We start from the raw sequence: 21,707 nt of genomic DNA on the forward strand, positions 1-21,707 counted from the left end.
TAGGGCGCGTGCACTCGCCAGACAGACAGAGAGAGACATAGAGACAGAAAGCGAGAAATCACCCCCCAGGGGGGATGGTCACGCTGCAATCCCTTCTCCATTCTCCTCTCAGGATCTTGGGCACGCATGCACACGCGCCCGGCGTGAGTTTTAAGCCACCGGGTCCAGGACGTGAACCGCGGTCGACTACGTGGGAGTCCAGCGACAGCCATTACGCTAACTGCTGGTTCCCAAGAATGCTATTTTCTTGAAGGATAGGATTAGAACATATGAAGATCAATGAATATAGATTTTTGAACAGAGTCTGAATTGGACTTTGTCTTTCTACATTCTTTTTGTCTAATTTTATCATGGGCTTTCCTTTTCTACTACTCTCTGGGCTATCAATCAAGGTAAGCGCCACATGTTAACTCTCAAAAGGAGAAGTGGGAAAGAAGAGGAAAAGCCATGATTTTGTCATGTTTTTGTTAAAAAATGGAAATGGGGCAATGAGAATGTTTAGTCCAAGAAACCAGGTAAGAATAGGAATCAGAGAGAAGTGCTGGAAGTTAAAGAGGGCACATTTGCATACGTGAAAAAGGGCATTTCCTGAGTAGTTAAATGTAAGTTCATAGTCAGAAAGAAAGGAAGAAAGGAAAGAAGGAAGACACTTGAATGATGAATGTAAGAAATGTTGTGAAAATATAATGAACTAGGTCAAACAGCCCTCTGCACCAATCCCTAGTAGCTGACTAGCTTAGGCCACCTGTTGGTTGCAGAATACTCAAAGGAAGAGGGAGGGAAGAAAGGGCAAAGACCTGCCAACTGCATCTATAGGAAGTGATGTCAGGCACCTGCAACTCAGATACTGCCTCTCTTTCTTGGAATTCCAAAGAATGCTGTACTTTCCTTTCTTGTCTGCCCCACACTCTGCCAGCAAACATTACAATTATTTGTTTGTTTGTTTTGTTCTTAGGTTTTTGCCATAGGGCACATGTGCTTAACAGAGAGACGGAGAGAGACATGAGAAACCCCCCCCTCCCCCAGAGGAAAATGGCTGAGTCACAAACCTTTCTCTACTCTCCTCCTGGGATTTTAGGTACATATGTATATGTGCCCAGCATGAGTTTAAGCCTCCAGGTACAGGACTCAAACCATGGTTGATCATATAGGAATCCAGCACCTTAACCACTACGCCACCCTCTGGCCCCCATTACAATCATTTTCGGTTGTACTCTCTGACCTGGGTCGGTTTCGATCATCCAAGTTGCCCATTCCTTTGTGGACATCTGTTTCACTTGGTTGTCCTTCACATGCCAGGAATTGGGCACTTTGGCAAACACAGCACAGCAGAATTGCTCCACTTTGACTGCGCAGACATATCCATAGAGAGCCCCCTTATCGTGCACCTCAAGGAATTTGATGGTATATTGTATCTCAGGTCTTCGTGTACAAAAATGATGGACAGGCAACTTCCTAATACAGCCATCGATAGAGATCCTCAGGATGGTAAGATCTACTTTCTCCTTTTCACATCCAATGACTTGACAGGTCTCTTCATGCACGCCAAAAAATACATATCCTCCTTCAGTATTTGCAAGTGCAGAAACACACTTGGGAAGCATCTCTCTAACACACTGTGACACATCTGCTGAGAACATTTTAAATTCAACATGCCTGGTCTCCACGAAGTTGAGTTTTTCTAGGTACTGGAGCTGTGCTCTATCAAATAAATCAGCAGCTGAGGCTGCTGGTTCATGTTTTACACCAATCTGAGCTTCCTGGGAACCTAATGGATTGGAATCATTAGTATTCATAAGAGTTTGAATCCTCCTTCTGAGGAATGCCAGGGCTTCCTGAGGCTCCATGACATCAGTAAATATTTTATATCTGTGGTACAAATTGGAGCACAAGGTCGCAAATGGTACACCAGCGGCCTCAGTGTTCCACGAATTCACAAAAATCAGAAAGAGGTTTCCTTGCTGCATCTCATCTAAATAGCCTCTGAAAATTGAAGGCAGATCTAGACCCACTCCATGTCTTGCATAATTGTAGTCTTCATTTTCAATCTCAGCCTTGACCACTCCTCCACCAGAATTCAGCAGAGCACATATGGCCTGCTGAATGGTTTCGTTCTGCTTCTCCTGTAGGCGAGGGTTCATTTCCTCCCTTTGTTTGTTCCCAAGGATGATTTTTCCTACATCTACAACACACTCAGCAAAATTTGTTTCCAAATCGAGTTTGAGACTCATCTTCTCAGCACTTGGCCTCAGTTTCTTACCCTGACAGTATCTTCTGAAAAACAGAAAGAACAATTAGTAGAGGACAAGAAGAGCAGAAGCAGGGAAAATTGGGGCCAGCAGGTGGCATGGTGGTTAAGGGCACTGGACTCCCACATGTCTGATTGTGGTTTGAGTCCTGGATCTGGAGGCTTACTTTCTCATTTCCTCTCTCTCTAGTCATCTGCAGAAAATGGAACATTTTACAGTGATAATTATGAACTGAAATGAGTATAACTAGAAAATTTTCATAATTAGAGGGATCTCTGGATGTATATTAAACACTTTTTTTGTGTGCGTTGTTAGTAGAAATAACTGAGATTGGGTGAATTTTAGAGAATAGAGGTTTATTTGCAGAAATCATGATTCTGGTGACTAGAAGTCCAAAGGCATAGGAAAACAGCATGGCTGACGGACGCATGGAGGACTGTGGGTGCACACAGAGAGCAAGCGGACTGCAGGCAGCTCTCTTCTAGCAATCGGGCCTCAAGAGAATTAACCCTTTCTCACAAGAGCTGTAATTTACTAGGTCTTGTGAGATGACAGTAATTTTTTTCTTGGTTTTTGCCATTGGGCACATGTGCTCATCAGAGAGAGAGAGAGAGAGAGAGAGAGAAAGAGAGAGAGAGAAAAGTGAGAAAAAGTGAGAAATCCAGCCCCCAGGGGGCATGGCCATGCTATAATCCTTTCTCCTCTAGTTTCTCAGGATTTGGGGCACACATGCACATGTGCCTGGCGTGATTTGCAAGCTGCCAGGTCCAGGGTTCAAACCACAGTAAGCCATGTGGGAGTCCAGAGCCTTAGACACCATGCCACCTACTGGCCTCACTCCTTCACTTTTTATAATTGTAGACTTTTTTTTTTTTTAAAGAATTATTTTAGGGATCAGCAGTTGGCGTAATGCCTATGCCACTGGACTCCCATGTAGTCGACCATGGTTGGAGTCTTGGACCCAGTGGCTTAAACTCCCACCAGGCGCATGTGCATGCGTGCCCAAGATTCTGAGAGGAGAATGGAAGAGAAGGGATTGTGGCATGGCTATGTCCCCTGGGGAGTGATTTCTCACTTTCTGTCTCTCTCCGTCTTTCTGGAAAGTGCATGCACTGTATAACAAAAATATCTCCAAAAAAAGGGAATTATTTTATTTATTTATTTATGTAATTATTTTAATTCAGCCAGAGAGGGACAGAGTGAGGGAGGGAAAGTGAGAAAGCAAACCACCAGGTCCAGGACTTGAATGCAGTCAGCCATATGGGAGTCCACACCACCTGCCGACCCCACTCCTTCACTTTTTAAAGATACATCTCAAATGAACAATTTTGTTCAAGTCAAATGTTTCCCAGAGTGGCCATTAAAGACCCCAATAATTCTTGAAGTTATACAGTTTAGGAATATGAATGCATAAATTTTTATTGTATATTTAAGAAGAGTTTTTTCCTGAAAGAGAACTGACTGCAGTTCAAGTCTCAGACTTGGTGCCTTGCTTTCTCACTTTCCCTTTCTCACTCTCTCTCTCTGGTTAAATTAAAATAATAATAATAATAATAATAATAACAAATACAATGAAATAAATGAATAAATATTTTTAAAATTATATCCATGAATAAATTTGAAAAGAGTTAAACATCTCATTAAAATATAATTGATTCAAAACCCAGTAGACTTATGTACTTGCTGCTGTTGAAATTTTTTCCATAGAATCTAAATCTCTGACAGGATTAGTGTTAGGGTCCCAAATTCTGCATACTCCAGAAAGAGACTTTTGCATGCTTTCTGTATTCATTAAACAATAATCTCCCTGCCTTTTCCCTTGTATACTGTAAATTTATACTTCTCAGGATTGCCAGGTTTTTCTCAGTAGAAATCTAGTGTGGAGTGCAGAACACAACAGGCTCTTTTAACTGTGAGAGAAAAGTATCCCAGCAAAGTTAGAAAAATGTGTTTTCCCCTATGGGTACATAAAAACAGGAAGTATTCTGCTTCATAAAATTGTCTATGTAGGTTTTTTTCTAATGAAGGAATCCTCTAAGACACCTTGTCTTCAGAGACTATTGTTTTATTTATTTATTTATTTATTTATTTATTTATTTATTTATTTTTATTTATTTAATTTGACCAGAGAAGGAGAGAAAAATCAAGCTGCCAGCTCCAGGACTCAAACCACAGTCAGCCATGTGGGAGTCCAGCGTCCTTAATCCACCACGCCACCTGCCAGCCCCTAGGGACTTTTTTTTTTTTGAGAGGTTTTCGCTATAGGGTGCGTGCGCTCGCCAGACAGACAGAGAGAGACATAGAGACAGAAAGCGAGAAATCACCCCCCAGGGGGGATGCTCACGCCACAATCCCTTCTCCTCCATTCTCCTCTCGGGATCTTGGGCACGCACGCACAGGCACCCGGCGTGAATTTTAAGCCACTGGGTCCAGGACGCGAACCGTGGTCGACTACGTGGGAGTCCAGCGACACAGCCATTACGCTAACTGCTGGTTCCCGAGACTATTTTTTGACCTGTGAAAGTGACTGTTAGCCTTAAGAAATACTTGTCATTATACAGGGTTGTTTACTTCATGTCCTATGCCATGACAATAATACTGAAATTTATTTCTGTTTTCTGAATTCTCACAATCAGGCCAGGAGTGGGTCTTGGCATTTCCCCCTTCTTCACTTGCATAGAGGTAATAAAATGTGGGGTTGCTCATTTCCTTATTTAAACAGAAGAGTAAAAAAGTATTATGGCATTTAAATGAACACTTCTAACTCAGGATGCTATGGTATAAGCTGCCATTAGGTATCAGGCCAGGAAAACGCTCACCCTGCAGATGACACTTAGGAATCAGTTTCTATTTCCCCGTCTAGGCAGGCACAGCCTTGTCACCTTCTGATAGGGTAAGGCCAGACACATTTAGCCTAGCCCTCACTTCCTCCCAGAGGCTGACTCAGAACCATCACACCCCACCTCGCCTCCACCTCTCTCCCCCATAACCTCCAAAGGAACAGGGACGAGCTATTAAAAATGACATCCACGGGGCCGGCAGGTGGAGGTGGTTAAGTGCTACTGTCAAGAATCCCCCTCTTCCTCACTAGTCCTGAAGGGCTCCCTTCTAACTTCTGCCACGGTCATGCACAAAAGGAAAATAAGTAACAGCACAGCAACAGTGTCTGGACAGCACCCCTGCGGCTCTTGCTTAGCCACTTTATGGAGGACACAGGGCTTCGTGGGAGTCTTACTCTGATGCTGTTACTGCTTGAAGGCTGCTTTCTGAGCCTGAGGGTGCTAGGCAAGCCCCGGGAACACGGCCTCCTGTAACAGGCTGGACGCTGACCCTGTTGTCCTCAGGCCAGCCACGACCTCACTTGGTTTCACCGCAGAAGCCTCAGTACCCCGATGCAGTCATCTCTAAAATCCTTGTGCTCCTGAACCGCGGGGAAAGCTGACCAGGTTTGGTTTAAGATTTCAGCTGTGCGGCTTCGCGCCGCTCCTTCCTCCCCGCTCCGCCCGCGTCCCGAGCCTCCCAGCTTCCCCCAGCTCGCTAGCACCGAAGTTACTAGTGAGAGTCATCAAATTAAATCGGCCAAACCAAAGCCGTTCTCCGGGCAGTTCCAGGTCGGAGAGCAGCAGTCCCCATCCTGCCTTCTGCGGAACCCGGTCGGGGGAACCCCACGGACCTGCGAGACTGTCGGAGGACCAATGCGAGAGGGATCGCGGGGCGCCGGGTACCTGCGGGTCTTTCTCCTCTGCAGCGCGAATTTCTCCCAGAGAGAGCGATGGAACCTCCTCCAGTTCAGGGCACAAAGCTTAACCCTGCACCGTCTGGTCCTTATATTGGTTGAGTAACACTTGGAGGGGCGGGACATAGAGCAGAAGACAGACAAAGAGACAGCCCAACGGCATTGTTTTCGTGGACTGGAAAGCCCAACGCCAGACTTTGTTAACACTGTGACTTTGTGTGTGGGTGTGGTGGGTGGGTGGGTGGGATGGGGAGCTGGTGTGTTGCTTTTCTGTGTGTGTGTGTTTTAATAATCCCTTTTATTTATATAAAATTATAAATGAATTATTTTACTATAGGGCACGTACGCTCGCCAGACAGAGACAGACAGAAAGCAAGAAATCACCCCCTAGGGGGGATGGTCACTCCGCAGTCCCTTCTCCTCCATTCTCCTCTGGGGTCTTGGGCACTCACGCATACGTGCCTGGCATGAGTTTTAAGCCACCAGGTCCGGGACACGAACCACGGTCCACTACATGGGAGTCCATTGACATAGCCAATACGCTAACCGCTGGTCCCAATGAATTCTTTTAATAATGATGTGAAGCAGATGAGATTAACAGGCAGGAGTGAAAACACTGTTCCCATATTTAGTATAGGGCTGATCTGGAAGGCAAGCCCCAGGCTTCCACATCTATAACTGTTTTCCCATGACTGGTCAGTTGTCAGTTGAAAGTAATCATTTCCATCATTGGAAAGTAATCTGATTTCACCATGCTTTACAGTGGGAGTAACACCTATTCCCGGCAGTTTAACTCTGGAGCCTCTGAGCCTAATTATCTCATAGCGTGGCACATTTTAAATTAATAATTGTTATCCCCCTAAATTTCATAGCTATGTTTGAGGGTCCCTGAGCCAAAATTGCAGCATAGATGATCTGAAAGGATTAGGAAACATGGTGGTTACGCAAGTTTCCAAGTTTGACCTTGGCCCGGCCCATCCTCACCAATGCTGAGATGGCAAGATGAGGCAGCTAAGTGCAGGGAGCAGAGGGAAGGTCCACGGATGGGTGGACACTGAGGAACACTCAATAGCAGACCTGCTTTTTTTTTTTTTTTTTGCCAGAAATCCTGTGGCTGGTCTACTCTTCCACAGTCAGTAGAGCAAAAGAGTACTTTTGGGGTCCAGATTATGCAAGGGGCATGGTCTAACCAAACTGCTTGCCTGGGCCTCATAGGCCAATTTCATCCATGCTAAACTAAGAAGTGCTCCTTCCTCCATGCCACATGCTGATTTCAGAGAAGGCAGTGGCCAATGTGGAAAATGCTGGGATTTTTCTTTGCAGCTGAGCTGTGATGAGGAGTGCCTGTCATGAACATCAAGTAATGTGTTTTTGTGACTCCTCCTTTCCAGTTTCTGAAATTGGTCCAGATGATAATCTTCTCTGAAGATACTCGATAACAATTAAAACAAAACAAAACAAAAAATCCCATGCTTCAAATGCACTGTGCTTTCAGATATTCCTGGATCTAGTTCTGCTGCAGATGAGCTGATCGATGCGTTCACCCTGTTAGCCGGGCGAGCCCACCTCTTTGAGAAAACCCTCTTTGGTTTTGGTGGTGTGATGAGTTACTGGAAGGTGAAAAGGGCATACATAGGAAACATGAGATACCTGGAAATACTTCCCCAGGAAGGCAATTTCATGAGTGAGGTCTTCTAAACAAACGGTGCTAAACCTCTCTAGATGTGAAGCATGAGCACCTCCATTTGTTATATGACTCTGTTGTCATTTCCCTTTCGCTATAACCTGACCCATGTGTGTATCCTAAAACTCCTCACTGAGTGCTTATCGCCAGTAGATGAACACTGCCATCCATCCCTGTCTTCCTAACCAAATGTTTATCCCCAGCAGATGCGCCATTTATCACCAGCAGATACAACCAATTATAACTATCCAGCCAATTCTAACTCTCCTTCCTGATAACTCATTTTTTTGGCTTTTGTTAACTGCTTTTGCATAAATCAAGGCCTGTACTTTCTTAGATGTGTAGTTTTTTCTTTTTTTTTTTTTTCTTCCCTTTGTGGTTTTTGCCTTTATAAACCTTCCTCCCCCCTGCTTCGGGGCTGCAAGGTTTTGGAGTGACACAAGTTCTCTTGCAGTTGCCAGCTTAATAAATGCCTCCTTTAATTTGGCTAAAACTGTATATCCTCTTATTCTCATGCTGATTTGAATACAACATTTGGAGACCCCATTGAGATTGTACCTGTACCTGTTTCCTAGATGAGGTATCCACAGAGGGTGGCCTTGCCTGTCCAGCTACCCAACACTTAGGGTACTCTGGGGGAGGCACCACCTGAGGTGTTCCAGGCCTCAGAGACAGCTTTCTGGGTCTTTGACGACTGGACAGGGAATGCTGACTACTCCTTCCAACCATGGAGTCTTGGTAAGAAAACTTCCAGAGTCTTGTCTTTTCTTCTCTGTTTCTCTTTCCTCTTTCTGATTAACATCGGTTGACTGGGGAGTATGAGGCTGACACAGGGGGTGCCCCCTGATGAGTAGCAGCTAGGTGGGATGCCCAGTGGTACTTTCAGGGCCAACTAGACGTAGTTAAAGGAGCCCCTACTCAGATTCCACCAAGACGTTGCTGGAATCAGGAGTTAGGCAGATATGTGTCTAGCAATTTAGGTTGCTAGATTGGGGGTTCAAGTCCCTCTTTAGATAGTGCCTGGCAATCTGGGTTGCTAGAGTGGGGGTTCGAGTCCCTCCTTAGGTAGAAGCCTACTGGTCTATGAGTCCTTTCTGTCACTACTGTTGCTTTAAGGAATATTTCTCAGTGGGAGGGAATGTTTTTAATTTCTTGTATGAATGGTGAATGAGTAACGGTGTGACTGTGTTTGTGGCTCTGCGGCTTTGACTACAAAGTCTGAGTGGGTCCTCAGTTGTGGTTCTGTGGTCTCCTCCTACAGCTTAGGGCTGCACTAGGCACTGGGGGATTCCATCCTTCCCTGCATATCCAGTCCTACCAGGGGGTTAGTACCAGGCAGTCAATGCTAAGAGGCACCAAAGCTCCCTTGAAGGACTTGGCCAGGCAGACACCTGATTGGCCATCTCTTCGGAGGTGGCATCCCACCCTTTGTTTGCCTTGCAGCATCGTTGCAGGGGGGAAAAGATGGGGATACTTGATTCTCTTGTATGTCAGGAAGGCCCCTCTATCCTCGCACACTGGCCACTTTCTTCCCGGAGCAAGTCCAAGAAACCTCTATGAGTGAGGAAGGCTTACCTCGTTCATCTCTCTCGTGGGTCATGAAATTGCCTCTTTTGTCAGCACTCTTGGTCTGACTGTATAGAAAAGAGACCCCTATCTTGGTTAGGTCCCAAACAACCGACTCCCACTTATCAGCCACTTCTTTTATTATCACCCCATCTTCTTGTCTGTTGGCTCTGGCTCCAAAGAGTGTCACCAATTTAGAGAAGATTTTGCAAGGAGACCTACCCTCCTTTTGTAAATCCACCTACATTTCTTTTAAACTAAATACCTCTGTCCTTTCACTGAAGGAGGGTGCCATTGCTTTAGGGATCTAAAGCTAGGGTGTGCTATATTAACCCTAGCCAGGAGCATGCGAAGAAGCCAATTCCAAGGCAACTCCCATAGAGAAGCGTTTAGGCCAGAAACCCAGACAGTCCATTCTGGACACCAAACTCTTTTGACCTAGTATCAGCAGTCTCATCGGTACAGCTGTAGACCATGCCACCTGGGAGTTTGACAATTGGAGATCTTTGCAATGGCAGTTACCGCAAAATCTCCTCCCCACAGGCCTACCTCCCCCCACCCTCCCCCGACCCTCACAACAGAATTCTTCCCCTTAGTACTCACTCATATGCACTCACAACCCTTTTCTCCAGAACATGACAGGAGATCCGATAAGCCCCCAAGGGATCTTGAAGGTCACACCCTTGTTCCCTAGGGCTGGATGCTCCTTAACACCTTGTCATTGTGCTTCTCATTCCGCTAGTCCTTCTGTTGGCTCTGGGACTGATATCAGTGGCCCCTAGCAACTGTAGTTGATTCCAGAGATTCCTCTTAGCTTTAGTTTACTTGGGAAACATTGGGGTTTTCATCGCTCTGTGGTGTTTTTCATTTGCAAAAAGACCAACATAACTCGCCTGGAGTGCACAGGTGAGGCAGGCGCTGGGACTCACAGGGAGTGCGCAGCTGAGCCCTAACGGTGCACAACCATACACTTGCACGGCCCACTCTTAGCTTGCACTGCTCTGCTCCACACACAGCTCTAGGCTGCAGCAGTGGCTCAGGCAGGGCTGAGTGCATCTCCCGACTGGAATAGCGGCAGAGAGCAGGCACGTGCTCAGAAGCCATACCTGCCTTCCTGAACTCTGGAGTTGTTTTTATCATGGGTGGTCAAACCAGTTCCATTAAACCCCATTAGATGTATGGTTAAACATTTCAGAGAGGCCTTTGAGGGAAAAGAAGACTATGGAACAAAGTTATCAAGTAAGTTAAAGTAAGTTAAGTAAGTTAAAGACCTTTCGTGAAGTAGAATGGCCCACCTTTGGAATAGGATAGCCAGCCCTTGGGTCATTCTAACCCGGGCAAATGCAGGCAGTTTAGAAGGCTGTCATGGGCATCTCAAGCAGTGGTCTGGGGCCCCCAGATCAGTTCCCATATATCAATCAATGACTGGTTCTTGTGAAAAACTCTCCCTCCTGGTTACAAAATTATTCCTTAAAGGCAGAAAACCACGTCCTAATACTGGGCTCTACAGCCTCATGCCAAACAAGAAGTCAAAGATCTATGATTTCTTAGTCAGCACCAAAAGAGTTAAACCTTCCTCCCCTCCATGACCCAAATTGACACCTGGGAAGGGGAGATGACGATTAGGGTGAAGCTGGAGCTGCTCCCTCAGCCCCCTTCTCACCACCACATACCCAAGGCAGATCCCGGAGAGAGGAAATGTGGGGGAAGTGGACTCTACTACTCTAGGGGCACTCCTGCCCTAAGGGAGCACCCCCCCAACAGAAGGACATCCTGGGGGTTGTCCTTTCTTGGTTTATGTCCCTTTCTCAATGAGCGATCTTTGCCAGCAGCTCCTGGTTACTCTCTTCATGTCTGAGAAGAGGAACAGGATAAGAACAGAGACTATAAAAGCTGCATTAGGACCAGGAGGGAGATCAACAGAAAAAAACTAAAACAACTTAAAGGTACAAAAAAGCAAGACTGGGACCAGCAGTTGGTGTAATGGACTCCCATGTAGTCGATCGCGGTTCGAGTCCCAGACCTGGTGGCTTAAATTCACACAGAGCATGTATGCGTTCGTGCCCAAGATCCCGAGAGGATAATGGAGGAGATGGGATTGCGGCGTTGCCATCCCCCCTGGGGGATGATTTGATTTGGTGATTTCTCCCTTTCTGTCACTCTTTCTCTCTCTGTCTTTCTGGTGAGTGCATGCACCCTATAGCCAAAACCTCTCCAAAAAAAAAAAAAAAGCAAAAAAGCAAGGCGCCAGGAGATTAAAAAAACGGCTCATGACCTGCTAGATAAAGATCAGTACCTACATTGTGGTAAGAAAGGACACTGGCAAGGGATTGCCCAGAACTAAAAAGGAGAGAAAGGAGAGAGGAAAAGGTTCTCAGCTTAGAGGAAACTGACCAGTGTAGGCCAGAGAGTCCTCAGGAGCCCACAGTCACTCTGAAGACTGGGGACAAGCCTATTAGTTTTTCTGGTTAATACTGGCACTGCTTACTCTGCTTTAACGGAACCCGTGGGTCCCATCAATAAAAAGTTTTACTAGGGTTTGTATTTCTTCTGTGGGTAGGATGTTTTATTACTATTGGGACCTTTTAATCTGGGTCTGTCTTTTAAGTGTGAGTATCCACACCACCCGACAGAGCCGAGGTATCACCAAGACCTTACTTTACCATACCCATTTCTCTTGTCAGGAAAACATCTCAGGGACCAATGAGATTGGTGTTTTAATGTGTGTATGCATATTATAAATTGTAAAAATCTCTCATGAAAACGGAAATAAGATAACAGACATATTTGGAACTTAAAATCACCTGTACAGCCCATGGTGACCCTGTAGCCCTGTCTCCGTAGCAACTTAACTCTTAGTGACCTTGTAGCCCTGATAACAACCTCACAGGGGGACCAGCAGGTGGCGTGGTGGTTAAGGTGCGGGACACTCCCACAAGGCCGACCACGGTTCAAGTCCTGGACCTGGTGGCTTGGTTTCTCACTTTCCCTCACTCTCTCTCTCTGCCTCTCTCTGGTCAAATTAAAATAAATGGATGGTTAAATAAAAATAAATAATTCAAAAAAAAAAAACAAAAAACAACCTCACAACTCTGTTTAGTGCTGGTAGACACCGAGTTAACCCTTTTCATCCCCAATGCTTGAGGCTTTTTGTTCATGATTCATTGATTTGTTCGATGCCTTTCTAAAAAGTGTTTTTCAAATAATTAAAATCTTAAACTGTTGTCAATAATATTGTTTTATTCTATATTGGGAAATTTGTTAAAGAAGGTTTTTGTTTGTTTGTAAAATACATATCCATAAGCTGATGTAAAGTCCTGCATACAAAGCTACAAGCTAGATGGCTTTTCCAGAGGCTTCAGATTCCCCAGGTTGGGCAAAAGAACAAGAGTCAGGTTTTGACAAGCCTAAGGTACAAACAAAATATATTCCTTAAATTAATAATTTTGATCTAGTGGACTAGAGGTAACAATTATTTCCCAAGACGAATTTATAAAAAAGAAAAACAAGGTAGAAAGAAAACAGTAGGTAGGAAAAAATATGGGAAAAAAAGTATAGGTATAAAGACATATTTGTGATAAAAACGATTAAAAGAGAACATTTCAATATAGAGTTTTTGCCTTTTTTTTTTTAGAGGTTTTTGCTATAGGACGTATGCGCTCGCCAGACAGACAGAGAGAGACAGAGACAGAAAGCGAGAAATCACCCTCCAGGGGGGATGGCCATGCTGCAATCCTTTCTCCTCCATTCTCCTCTCGGGATCTTGGGCACGCACGCACACACGCCCGGCGTGAGTTTAAGCCACTGGGTCCGGGACGCGAACCGTGGTCGACTACATGGGAGTCCAGTGACATAGCCATTATGCTAACTGCTGGTCCCTAGAAAGAGTTTTATATAGTAATTTTTTTTCCTAAAGTAAGATGGCTGGGTTATTCCAGAATAAAAATAAAAATAAAAGGGAACAAATAAACAAGGTAAAAAACATGTTGCAGAAGGTCTGAATTATGTTGAAGGAGCTCTGAGAGGAAATTGTAAAGAATTAAGATTTTATAAAAGGATTTATGTATGACAGATGTTATCTGAGGTGGCTATGGACCACGCTACTCAGTGCTGAAGCACAGTCTAAATATAGTAACTATTTTTTTAAAGAATTTTTTAAAAATTTAACTTTACTTATTTATTTTAATTTGACCAGAGGGGGACAGAGTGAGAGAGAGAGAGGGAAAGTGAGAAAGCAAGCCTCCAGATCTGGAACTCGAACTGCAGTTGGTCATGTGGGAGTCTAGTGCCCTTAACCACCATGCCACCTGCCAGCCCCTAAATGTAGTAACTATTAATAAACACAGTAAACATACTGTGAGTCTAATTAAAATATAATAATACATGTAAAGCTTTCTTTGGTTGGTTAGGCTGTTTAATGCCCTCTGGTTCTGTTTACAATATAATACTTGTTTGTGCATTTTTATTACATACTACCTATAAATGCTATGTCAGATACAGGAGGAAGAAAAATTCAAAGACAGCCCATAACATACATTTACTCCAAACTTGAAGGCTTGACTCTTTCCCTGGCCCAGAGACTACTGGCTATTGAACCAGTCAGACGTGTCCTCCCCCAGGACTCTACTACTTATAGCAACAGATAATTGATTGACTACTCCTAGGAATGAGCCTTCCTAGCTCCATGGAACTTGACCCCTAGGAATGAGCCTTCCTAGCACCAAGGGATATATGGCCAACAGGGGGAACTAGGGACAGAAGTCTGACTACTCTTTCCTATTTCCAAAATCTCTTCCACAGGGTCTGGGTTGAGTCACGCCCACAAACATTGACAGATCAGTTTGAGCCATTTGATGATATGCCTCTTTCTATATCCTATCCCTGGCATAGTATCTTTATAATAAGTGAGTCATAACCTTTTTGACTCATTGTTAGCAGAACGCTTTCTTTTGTATCCATCTGGCCTTTCTGGGTTGACCACCCTTCACCTTACAATCCAGGCTTGACCATCTGGAGAAAGCAAGCCATGACCCCCAAGGCCTGAGAGGACTACAGCCCTACTTTGGTCACTCCAGAAGCTGACCAATCTATGCACAGCAGAAGACTGAGGGTACATCTCTCTGGAAAAACACGTGAAATCTCCTGAATGCTCTCAGATCATTTGCAATAACCCCTTAATTATAACCTTCCTTGTAATTACTTTGGTTTTTGCTATAAGTCTGGCTGTCACAGCTCTGACTGACTGAAGATGGTACAAAAAGCTCCTGCTAGCATTTTCTTATCTGTTATGTGTGAGAAATGTCGCTACAGTTTGGTGCCTTTAGCACAAAGGAAAAAAAAAAGTCCTTTAGCTTTGTAAAATCAGTACCTCCCAAAATAGCTGAGAAGGGACTCAGCAACTAGATAGCCAAAAAAAAAAAAAAAAAAAAAAAGACAGGTTGCTTTTGACCTATAAAAAGATTGGATAGGCCTCTGGCAGTGGGCTCCTTAATTCTTGCCCTTGTTAAGTCCTCAATCAACTGTGCTTTTAATTTTGACTTTTAGTCCTGGTTTCTGTTTCGTGGGAAATTTAGTTATTTCCATAGGTACCTAACCAAATGCTGTCCTGTTTCTGTAAACTGTTTTTGTCGCCTCAGGAAGTGCCGTATCCCTGCAAGTGACTGAGCCCAGTGACTGCATACCAGACAACTCATCTAGAATAGATAAAACTAACAAAATTAATAAGGGCTAAATACTGTGTTCCAGGTCTCATTAGCTTAGTTAGTAGCATCACTTCTAAGTGCATGCCTGTGCCCAAGTAAATGCCAAGCTGCCAGGAGGGGTGTCCATGGAAATCTGGACTCAAGGCACCTCCCCAAGGGAATATTGGGAAGCAGATTTTATGAAAATCAAATTCCCTACAAACGGGTAGAGGTATCTCCTAGTCTATGTAGATACTTTCTCAGGATGGGTTGAAGCCGTCCCCACTAAATCAAAAACTCCTGTTACAGTTACAAAAAAATTGCTCCAGAAAATTATCCCTAGCTTTGGGTTGCCTATGACAGATAATGGGCCCATATTTGTAGCCAAGATACCACAATATTTGGCAAGACTCCAAAATATTAAATTAAAATGACACTGTGCCTACTGGCCCCAGAGTTCTAGGCTGATAAAACATATAAACTGGACTTTACCATGCTTAAATTTGGTTAAACTCCTTAGAGGAGACTATCACCCCCTCCCCGACTTGATACTAAGAAATCAATGATTCGATTCCCATAAAAAAGAAGTGGGGAATGAAGCATGAGCACCTCCATTTGTTACATGACTCCGTTGCCATTTCCCTTTCACTATAACCTGACCCATGTGTGTATCCTAAAATTCCTCACTGAGTGCTTATCGCCAGTAGATGAACACTGCCATCCATCCCTGTCTTCCTAACCAAGTGTTTATCACCAGAGGATGCGCCATTTATCGCCAGCGGATACAACCAATTATAACTATCCAGACAATTATAACTATCCTTCCTGATAACTCACTTTTTTGGCTTTTGTTAACTGCTTTTGCATAAATCAAGGCCTGTACTTCTTTCTTAGACGTGTCGTTCTTTTCCTTTGTGGTTTTTGCCTTTATAAACCTTCCTTCCTCCTTCTTTGGGGCTGCAAGGTTTTAGAGTGACACGAGTCCTCTTGCAGTCACTGGCTTAATAAATGGCTCTTTTTATTTGGCTAAAACTGGATCTGCTCTTATTCTTGTGCTGATTTGAATACAACAGATGCTCCTGTTTCCGTGGGAAATCTAACTACTTCCACAATAGAGCAATTGTCAGAGGGATTGTCTTACTTTTGACCTTGGCTTGCCCATATTTCAAAATGAGTTCCCAGACAGATTTCAGATTTGGAAATCCCCAAATCACATAAGGTTCCACTATTCGAAGCATTTTGAGGCTCTGAGGAGTGACTTTGACAGAAACACCACTGAAAATTTGCTTTAGAGGCAGTCCTGCAATGGTCTTCTGCCCCACTGAACTCACCCCAGCAGTCCTTTGATGTGCACCACAAAGGCCAGTGAGGCCAGTGTTTATTGAGGTTTCACTTCTAGTCCTCTGAGACACACCAGGTCACGCTGCTGCTGCTGGTGGTGCCAGGAATCATTTAAGGACAATTGCAGTCGCTTAAATCCAGACACTTTCTCTCTCCTCGCCAAAAATGCTTGCTTGCTTGTGTGGCTTTGAGGGCTTGATAAGCCCTTCTCTTTTTCAGGAGATTTTTCTGGAACCCAAGGGATCTTTTTCCTTTGCTCTGGTTCTACTATCTCTGTGGTTGCTTCTCTGTGTTTCCTGATAATTTTTAAAATGTGCAGTTCTTATCTCCACCCAAGAAAGGACCTGAAAGCAATTCCACGTACTCCAAGGTCCTCAGACCTCCCCGGTAGGCTCCTTCAGACCTTCGCAGGTCTCTCCCCACTGCGCCTCCAGCCAGTGGATTTCTGCTCCAAAGGACCGATCTGCTCTCAGTGGACCGACTGGGGAGTGGGGGCCCTGGGCAGAGCGGGAAGCAGAAACTGAAGCCTCTGCCTTGGCCTTCTTCCCTTCGTTGTTTCTGCCTCCTTTCTTCTTTTTCTCCCTCCCTCCCTTTCTTCTTTTTCTTTCTTCTTTGTTTCTTTTTCTCTTTTCTTTTCTTTTCTTTTCTTTTCTTTTCTTTTCTTTTCTTTTCTTTTCTTTTCTTTCCTTTCCTTTCCTTTCCTTTCCTTTTCTCTATTTTTCTTTTCTTCCCCCCCCCCCTCTCCTTTCTTAGTGGGTGCTTTAATTTGTAAAGGGATGCCGGCTGGGTGACGGTGGGGGCTCCAACCCAGACCCGCTGGGGCGCAGTTGTTGCCTTAGGTGAACTCGGGCAGGCTCGGGCCATGGGGTTCAGGCACAGGAAGAAGAAACTGCCCTTGTGATTCACACACACACACCCCCGCCCCCCTACACACACTGCAGGCTTCATAAACCCGGGTCTAGTACGAGACTCCATTTCAGTTTGTTGATCTTAATTCTGTCACCAAACACAAACTGGACGCTCGAGATAGGTCCTGCTCCGCGGCGTCTGACACTTGGGGTCTGCCCGCACTTGTCACGCGCGGCTGCCTGATGGTGGCTGGGCTGGGGACCGAAGGGCAGGGACCGGAGGGCTGGGACCGGAGGGCTGGGGACCGGACGGCTGGGACCGGAGGGCTGGGGACTGGAGGGCTGGGACCGGAGGACTGGAGTCAGGCAGAGGAGGACAACCGTAGTGCCAGGGGGCCAAGGGGTGCAGGGCCGGGCTGCCTGGGGCTGATTAGGGCCTGCGCCTCAGGGGCGCGTAGCTTTTGAGGACTCCAGGAATAATTCAGTCCAGTCCGGATTCCAACTGCTCCTCTCTGGGGTGCCCCTCCTCGGCCCTTTTCTAATTCTAGTGAGCAGATGTTTCTCCGTCTCTTCCAGCTCTCGAGCCCAGAGCCGGGAGGATCGCTCGCCGGGCAACCTCCTCTCCTACCTCCGGTTCGAGGAAGCTGGAGGAGCTCGCGGGCTCAGTGACCCGACACGAGGACCCAGGCAGCCTCGGGAGCCGGTCAGGCGTGTACACCGCTGCCGCAGTTCGTCCTGCGGGCGCCGGCTGTCCGGTTCACTTCTCACTCTGATCCTAGGGGAGCTTCGAGTTAAAGGGAAAGGTGCTGGAAATAAGGTCATCACAGGACCGGGCAGCTTTCTGAAGCGACTTCTCCCCCAAGCGGATTCAAATTCCCGTCCGGAAAAGGGGAGAACCTGCAGCCCTACCTCTTCCTGGGGCACTTAAGGCCACTCCATCAGGGGACCCTGCAAGGTAGAGAAGCAGCACATGGAAACAAGGATGCTGACCAATTACCAAGAAAGCAAGGCAGAGGGAAACATCTGGAAGATACCACGTGTGGCCGTTTCTGGAGGCTGGCGTTAGGGACTGACTCTTTCATTTTTAAATGTATTGTCAAAAAAAAAAGTATTGTCAAATAGCTAAGATATGAAAAGTACGGAAGTAATAAATTGAACATCTATGTATTCATCACCCAGCTTAAATATAAAGCATAGCAATCTGCTTATGTACCCTGTCCCGACCCGCGGGACAGTCGAACAGGTTCCCTGGGGGAGGGAGTGAGAGATGGGACAAACACACGGGCACACACAATACAAGGGGCTGATCAAGTCCTCTTCTTCCGTCTACTTCCCTCTATTGAGGAAAAATGGGAGTTATATACAGCTGGTGGGTACCAATTGGCCGTGAAATGCAAATGAGATAGAACAGCATGAACCAATCATTGATGTGGGTGGATCTCTTCCGTTGCCTAGAAACCCAACCACTTCTGGGGAGAATGGTTGGTCACATGACTTCTGAAAAATGGGTTGCTCAGTGAGGAAGTGAAGCCTAATGGTTTCCAAGATGGTGGATAGCTCAAGACCGCGGATAGCTCAAGATGGCTTCCGTATGCAGTGCCCTCCACAGTATCCTCCAGCTGCTCTCATGTCTTCATTACCTCCTCTCCTACTCACCAGTAACCAGTATGGTTTTCCAGGTTTGAAGTTACTACTTCCATGCAATTCTCTTTTTATTTTATTTTATTTTTTATTTTATTTTTATTTTGACACAGGTACATGAGTTTTCTAGAGAGCAAAAGTGAGGAATCATCCCACAGTGGACACGGTCACACCACAATCCCTTCTCTACCATTTCTCCCTCCAGTCAGGATTTTGGGCACGCAGGCACACATGCGCAGGATATTTTTCAAGTTGCCTGGTCTAGAACTTGAACCATATACTTGTTCATGTGGGATCCAGGAACGTAAATTACTGTACCACTGGCTGGTCCTCCTATGCAATTATACTTCTTCTTTTTTTTTTTTTTTAAGAGAGATTTTTGCTATAGGACATGCGTGATTGCTGGAGACACACAGAGAGGAAGTGAAAACTCTCCCTCACCCCAGGGTGGGTTGGCCATGATGCAATCCCTGCTCCTCCATTCTCCTCCCAGGAGTTTGGGCACACATGTACTTGGCCTGAGTTTCAAGCCTCTGGGTCCAAGACTTGAACCATTGTTGCCCATGTGGGAATCCAGAGCTTCAACCACTACACCAATTCTTAATACTCTTATTATATATGAATATGTCCCTCATCAATACATGACATTGTTTCACACACATTCTGTGTATACTCAAATCATACATGATCGACATCATGTTGTATGTATCCTGCAGAACTTGCTGTCACCTCCTAACTTGTTGCTTTAAAGATGTGTCCATGTATCTAGATCATTCATTTGCACTGCTGTGTGAACTGGGTCTTTCCTGCTCATCTTTCCATTCTGGTCCCCAAATAATCCAGGTCTCTCCCAGCTTTTCCCACAAATCTCTGCTCCCATGGGCTTCCAAGTTGTAATTGCTCCAGCACTTCCTCTCCATTCTCCACCCTGGTTCAACTCTCCCACGTCTCCTTCCTGTCCTCAAGCTTCTGAGAATCACAAGCAAGCCTGATGACAAGGAGCAGGGGACTGGGTGAAGATTGTGTAGAGAATGAGCTGAGTTCTCATGGTGGGAAGCAGACAGTGTAGGTTTGGAGGACAACACCTCTTACTCAGCAATGTTCCCCCAGGCTGAGCCCCAGGGCCCCTGTGAACATTGTGGCGAGGCTCCCTTCCCTGAATCCCCAGTGCTAGCAGGTGCCTAGCACACAGTTAGGGCCCATGTGGACCCTTCACAAATGGCAATCCTCACAGCCTGGGGCTGCAGGATAAGACCCCATGTGAAGTGGGCAGAGAGAATCAGAGGGTATCTTTTGGGGAGAGAAGGATGTGGGTGAAAGAAGGATGTAGAGTATAGGGGTAAATCATGTAGGGAGAGTTCTCTGGGGGAGAAGTGGACCAGGAACAGAGTCATTTGCAGCCCTTAGGTGGGAAGGGCAGACAGGCAGAGGTGCACAGAGCTGCTGTCTGAGGGGAGCCCCAGGCTGACTGAACTCTCCTTTCTCCAACTCCAGCTATCTCTTCTGGGTCTAGGTTTCACCTTGCCTCCTCCTCAACTTCACAATCATGGATTTAAGATTCAGCTGGCCTGGGTTCAGTCTTATTTTCACCAACATACTGCCTATGTGGTTCTTGACAAGCTATTTAAATGCACAAGTATTATTTCCTTAACTTAAAAAAGGTGAAAACAACAATATCTACTTTATTTTGATTCTAAGATTTATTGAACTTTATGGTTTACAAAGCACTTCACAAACATCCTATTCGATTGTCATATAAACTAGTAGATGTAAAATAGAGGACCATGAATAAATAATTAGTGAATGAATTCATTTTGTCAACAAATATTGTGGTGCAGCAACCACATCCCCAGTTTTGCTAGCAAGATACAACAGTAAATTATATAACAATAAATGAAATGAATAGGATCGTCATAAAGATGAAGCTCACATTCTAGAGGGAGAGACAGGTAAGTAAACATATAAACAAAATTAGTACAGATATGGTAGATTTTTTTCTAAGAGAGGTTTTTTTGGGGGGACTAGCAGTTGGTGTAATGGCTAGGTCGCTGGACTCCCATGTAGTCAACTGCGGTTTGAGTCCCTGACCCAGTGGCTTAAACTCATGCCAAGCACTTGTGCGTGTGTGCCCAAGATCCCAAGAGAAGAAAGGAGGAGAAGGGTTTGCAGCATGGCCATCCTCCCCTGGGGGGTGATTTCTTGCTTTATGTCTCTCTGTCTCTCTCTGTCTTTCTGGTGAGTGCACATGCCCTACAACAAAAAAATCCTCTCCAAAAAGAGAGAGAGAGAAGTTTTTCCTATAGGGCACGTGCGTTTGCCGGAGAGACAGAGAGAGGCAGAAAGAGGGAAGTAAGAAATCACTCCCAGGGGGGATGGCCACATCATAATCCCTTCTTCTCAGTCTCCTCTTGGGATTTTGGACACACACACACACACACACATGCCTTGCATGAGGTTTAAGGCACTGGGTCCGAGACTTGAACTGTGGTTGACTATGTGGGAGTCCAGCAACATAACCATTACGTTGTCTGCTGGTCCTATGGTAGAGGTGTTTTTGTTTTTGTTTTTGTTTTTGAGAGGTTTTCGCTATAGGGCACGTGCGCTCGCCAGACAGACAAAGAGAGACAGAAAGACAGAAAGCGAGAAATCAACCCCCAGGGGGGATGATGGCCACGCTGCAATCCCTTCTCCTCCATTCTCCTCTCGGGATCTTGGGCACTCACGCACACACGCCTGGCATGAGTTTTAAGCCACCGGGTCCGGGACGCGAACCGCGGTCAACTACATGGGAGTCCAGTGACATAGCCATTACGCTAACTGCTGGTCCCTGGTAGATGTTTTTTTAATGAAATAAACAAATATGTGAATTGGAGTGGGAGTATGCAAGTCTACTTTAGTTAGCATGATTCAAACTCTAATGAGTTGACAAAAAAGAAGTCTTGATAGAGTTCCAAATATAAA

At 45.4% G+C, this 21,707-nt stretch overlaps 1 protein-coding gene and 1 pseudogene across 2 annotated transcripts in view; both read right to left on the reverse strand.

Moving 5' to 3' along the window:
* SLFN5 (schlafen family member 5) overlaps window positions 1-6,168 on the reverse strand; it is a 10,365-nt gene extending 4,197 nt beyond the window's left edge. Inside the window, exons 1-2 of one of the 2 annotated variants that reach the window (XM_006154423.3) lie at window positions 5,975-6,168; window positions 1,223-2,274 (exon numbers count right to left, since the gene is read on the reverse strand). In XM_006154423.3, coding sequence (XP_006154485.2) covers window positions 1,223-2,274; window positions 5,975-6,111 — 1,189 coding nt within the window. In that variant the 5' untranslated portion in view covers window positions 6,112-6,168. Of the gene's footprint in view, window positions 1-1,222; window positions 2,275-5,922 lie in introns of both variants that reach the window. The other variant, XM_014590140.2, reaches the window with a different exon arrangement.
* A 328-nt stretch (window positions 6,169-6,496) lies between these two features.
* LOC102479737 (60S ribosomal protein L7-like 1) lies at window positions 6,497-18,530 on the reverse strand (annotated as a pseudogene).
* Between the last annotated feature and the right edge of the window lie 3,177 nt (window positions 18,531-21,707).

Source organism: Tupaia chinensis, unplaced genomic scaffold, assembly GCF_000334495.1.
Source record: "Tupaia chinensis unplaced genomic scaffold, TupChi_1.0 Scaffold000407_4, whole genome shotgun sequence".
Lineage (NCBI taxonomy): Eukaryota > Metazoa > Chordata > Mammalia > Scandentia > Tupaiidae > Tupaia > Tupaia belangeri.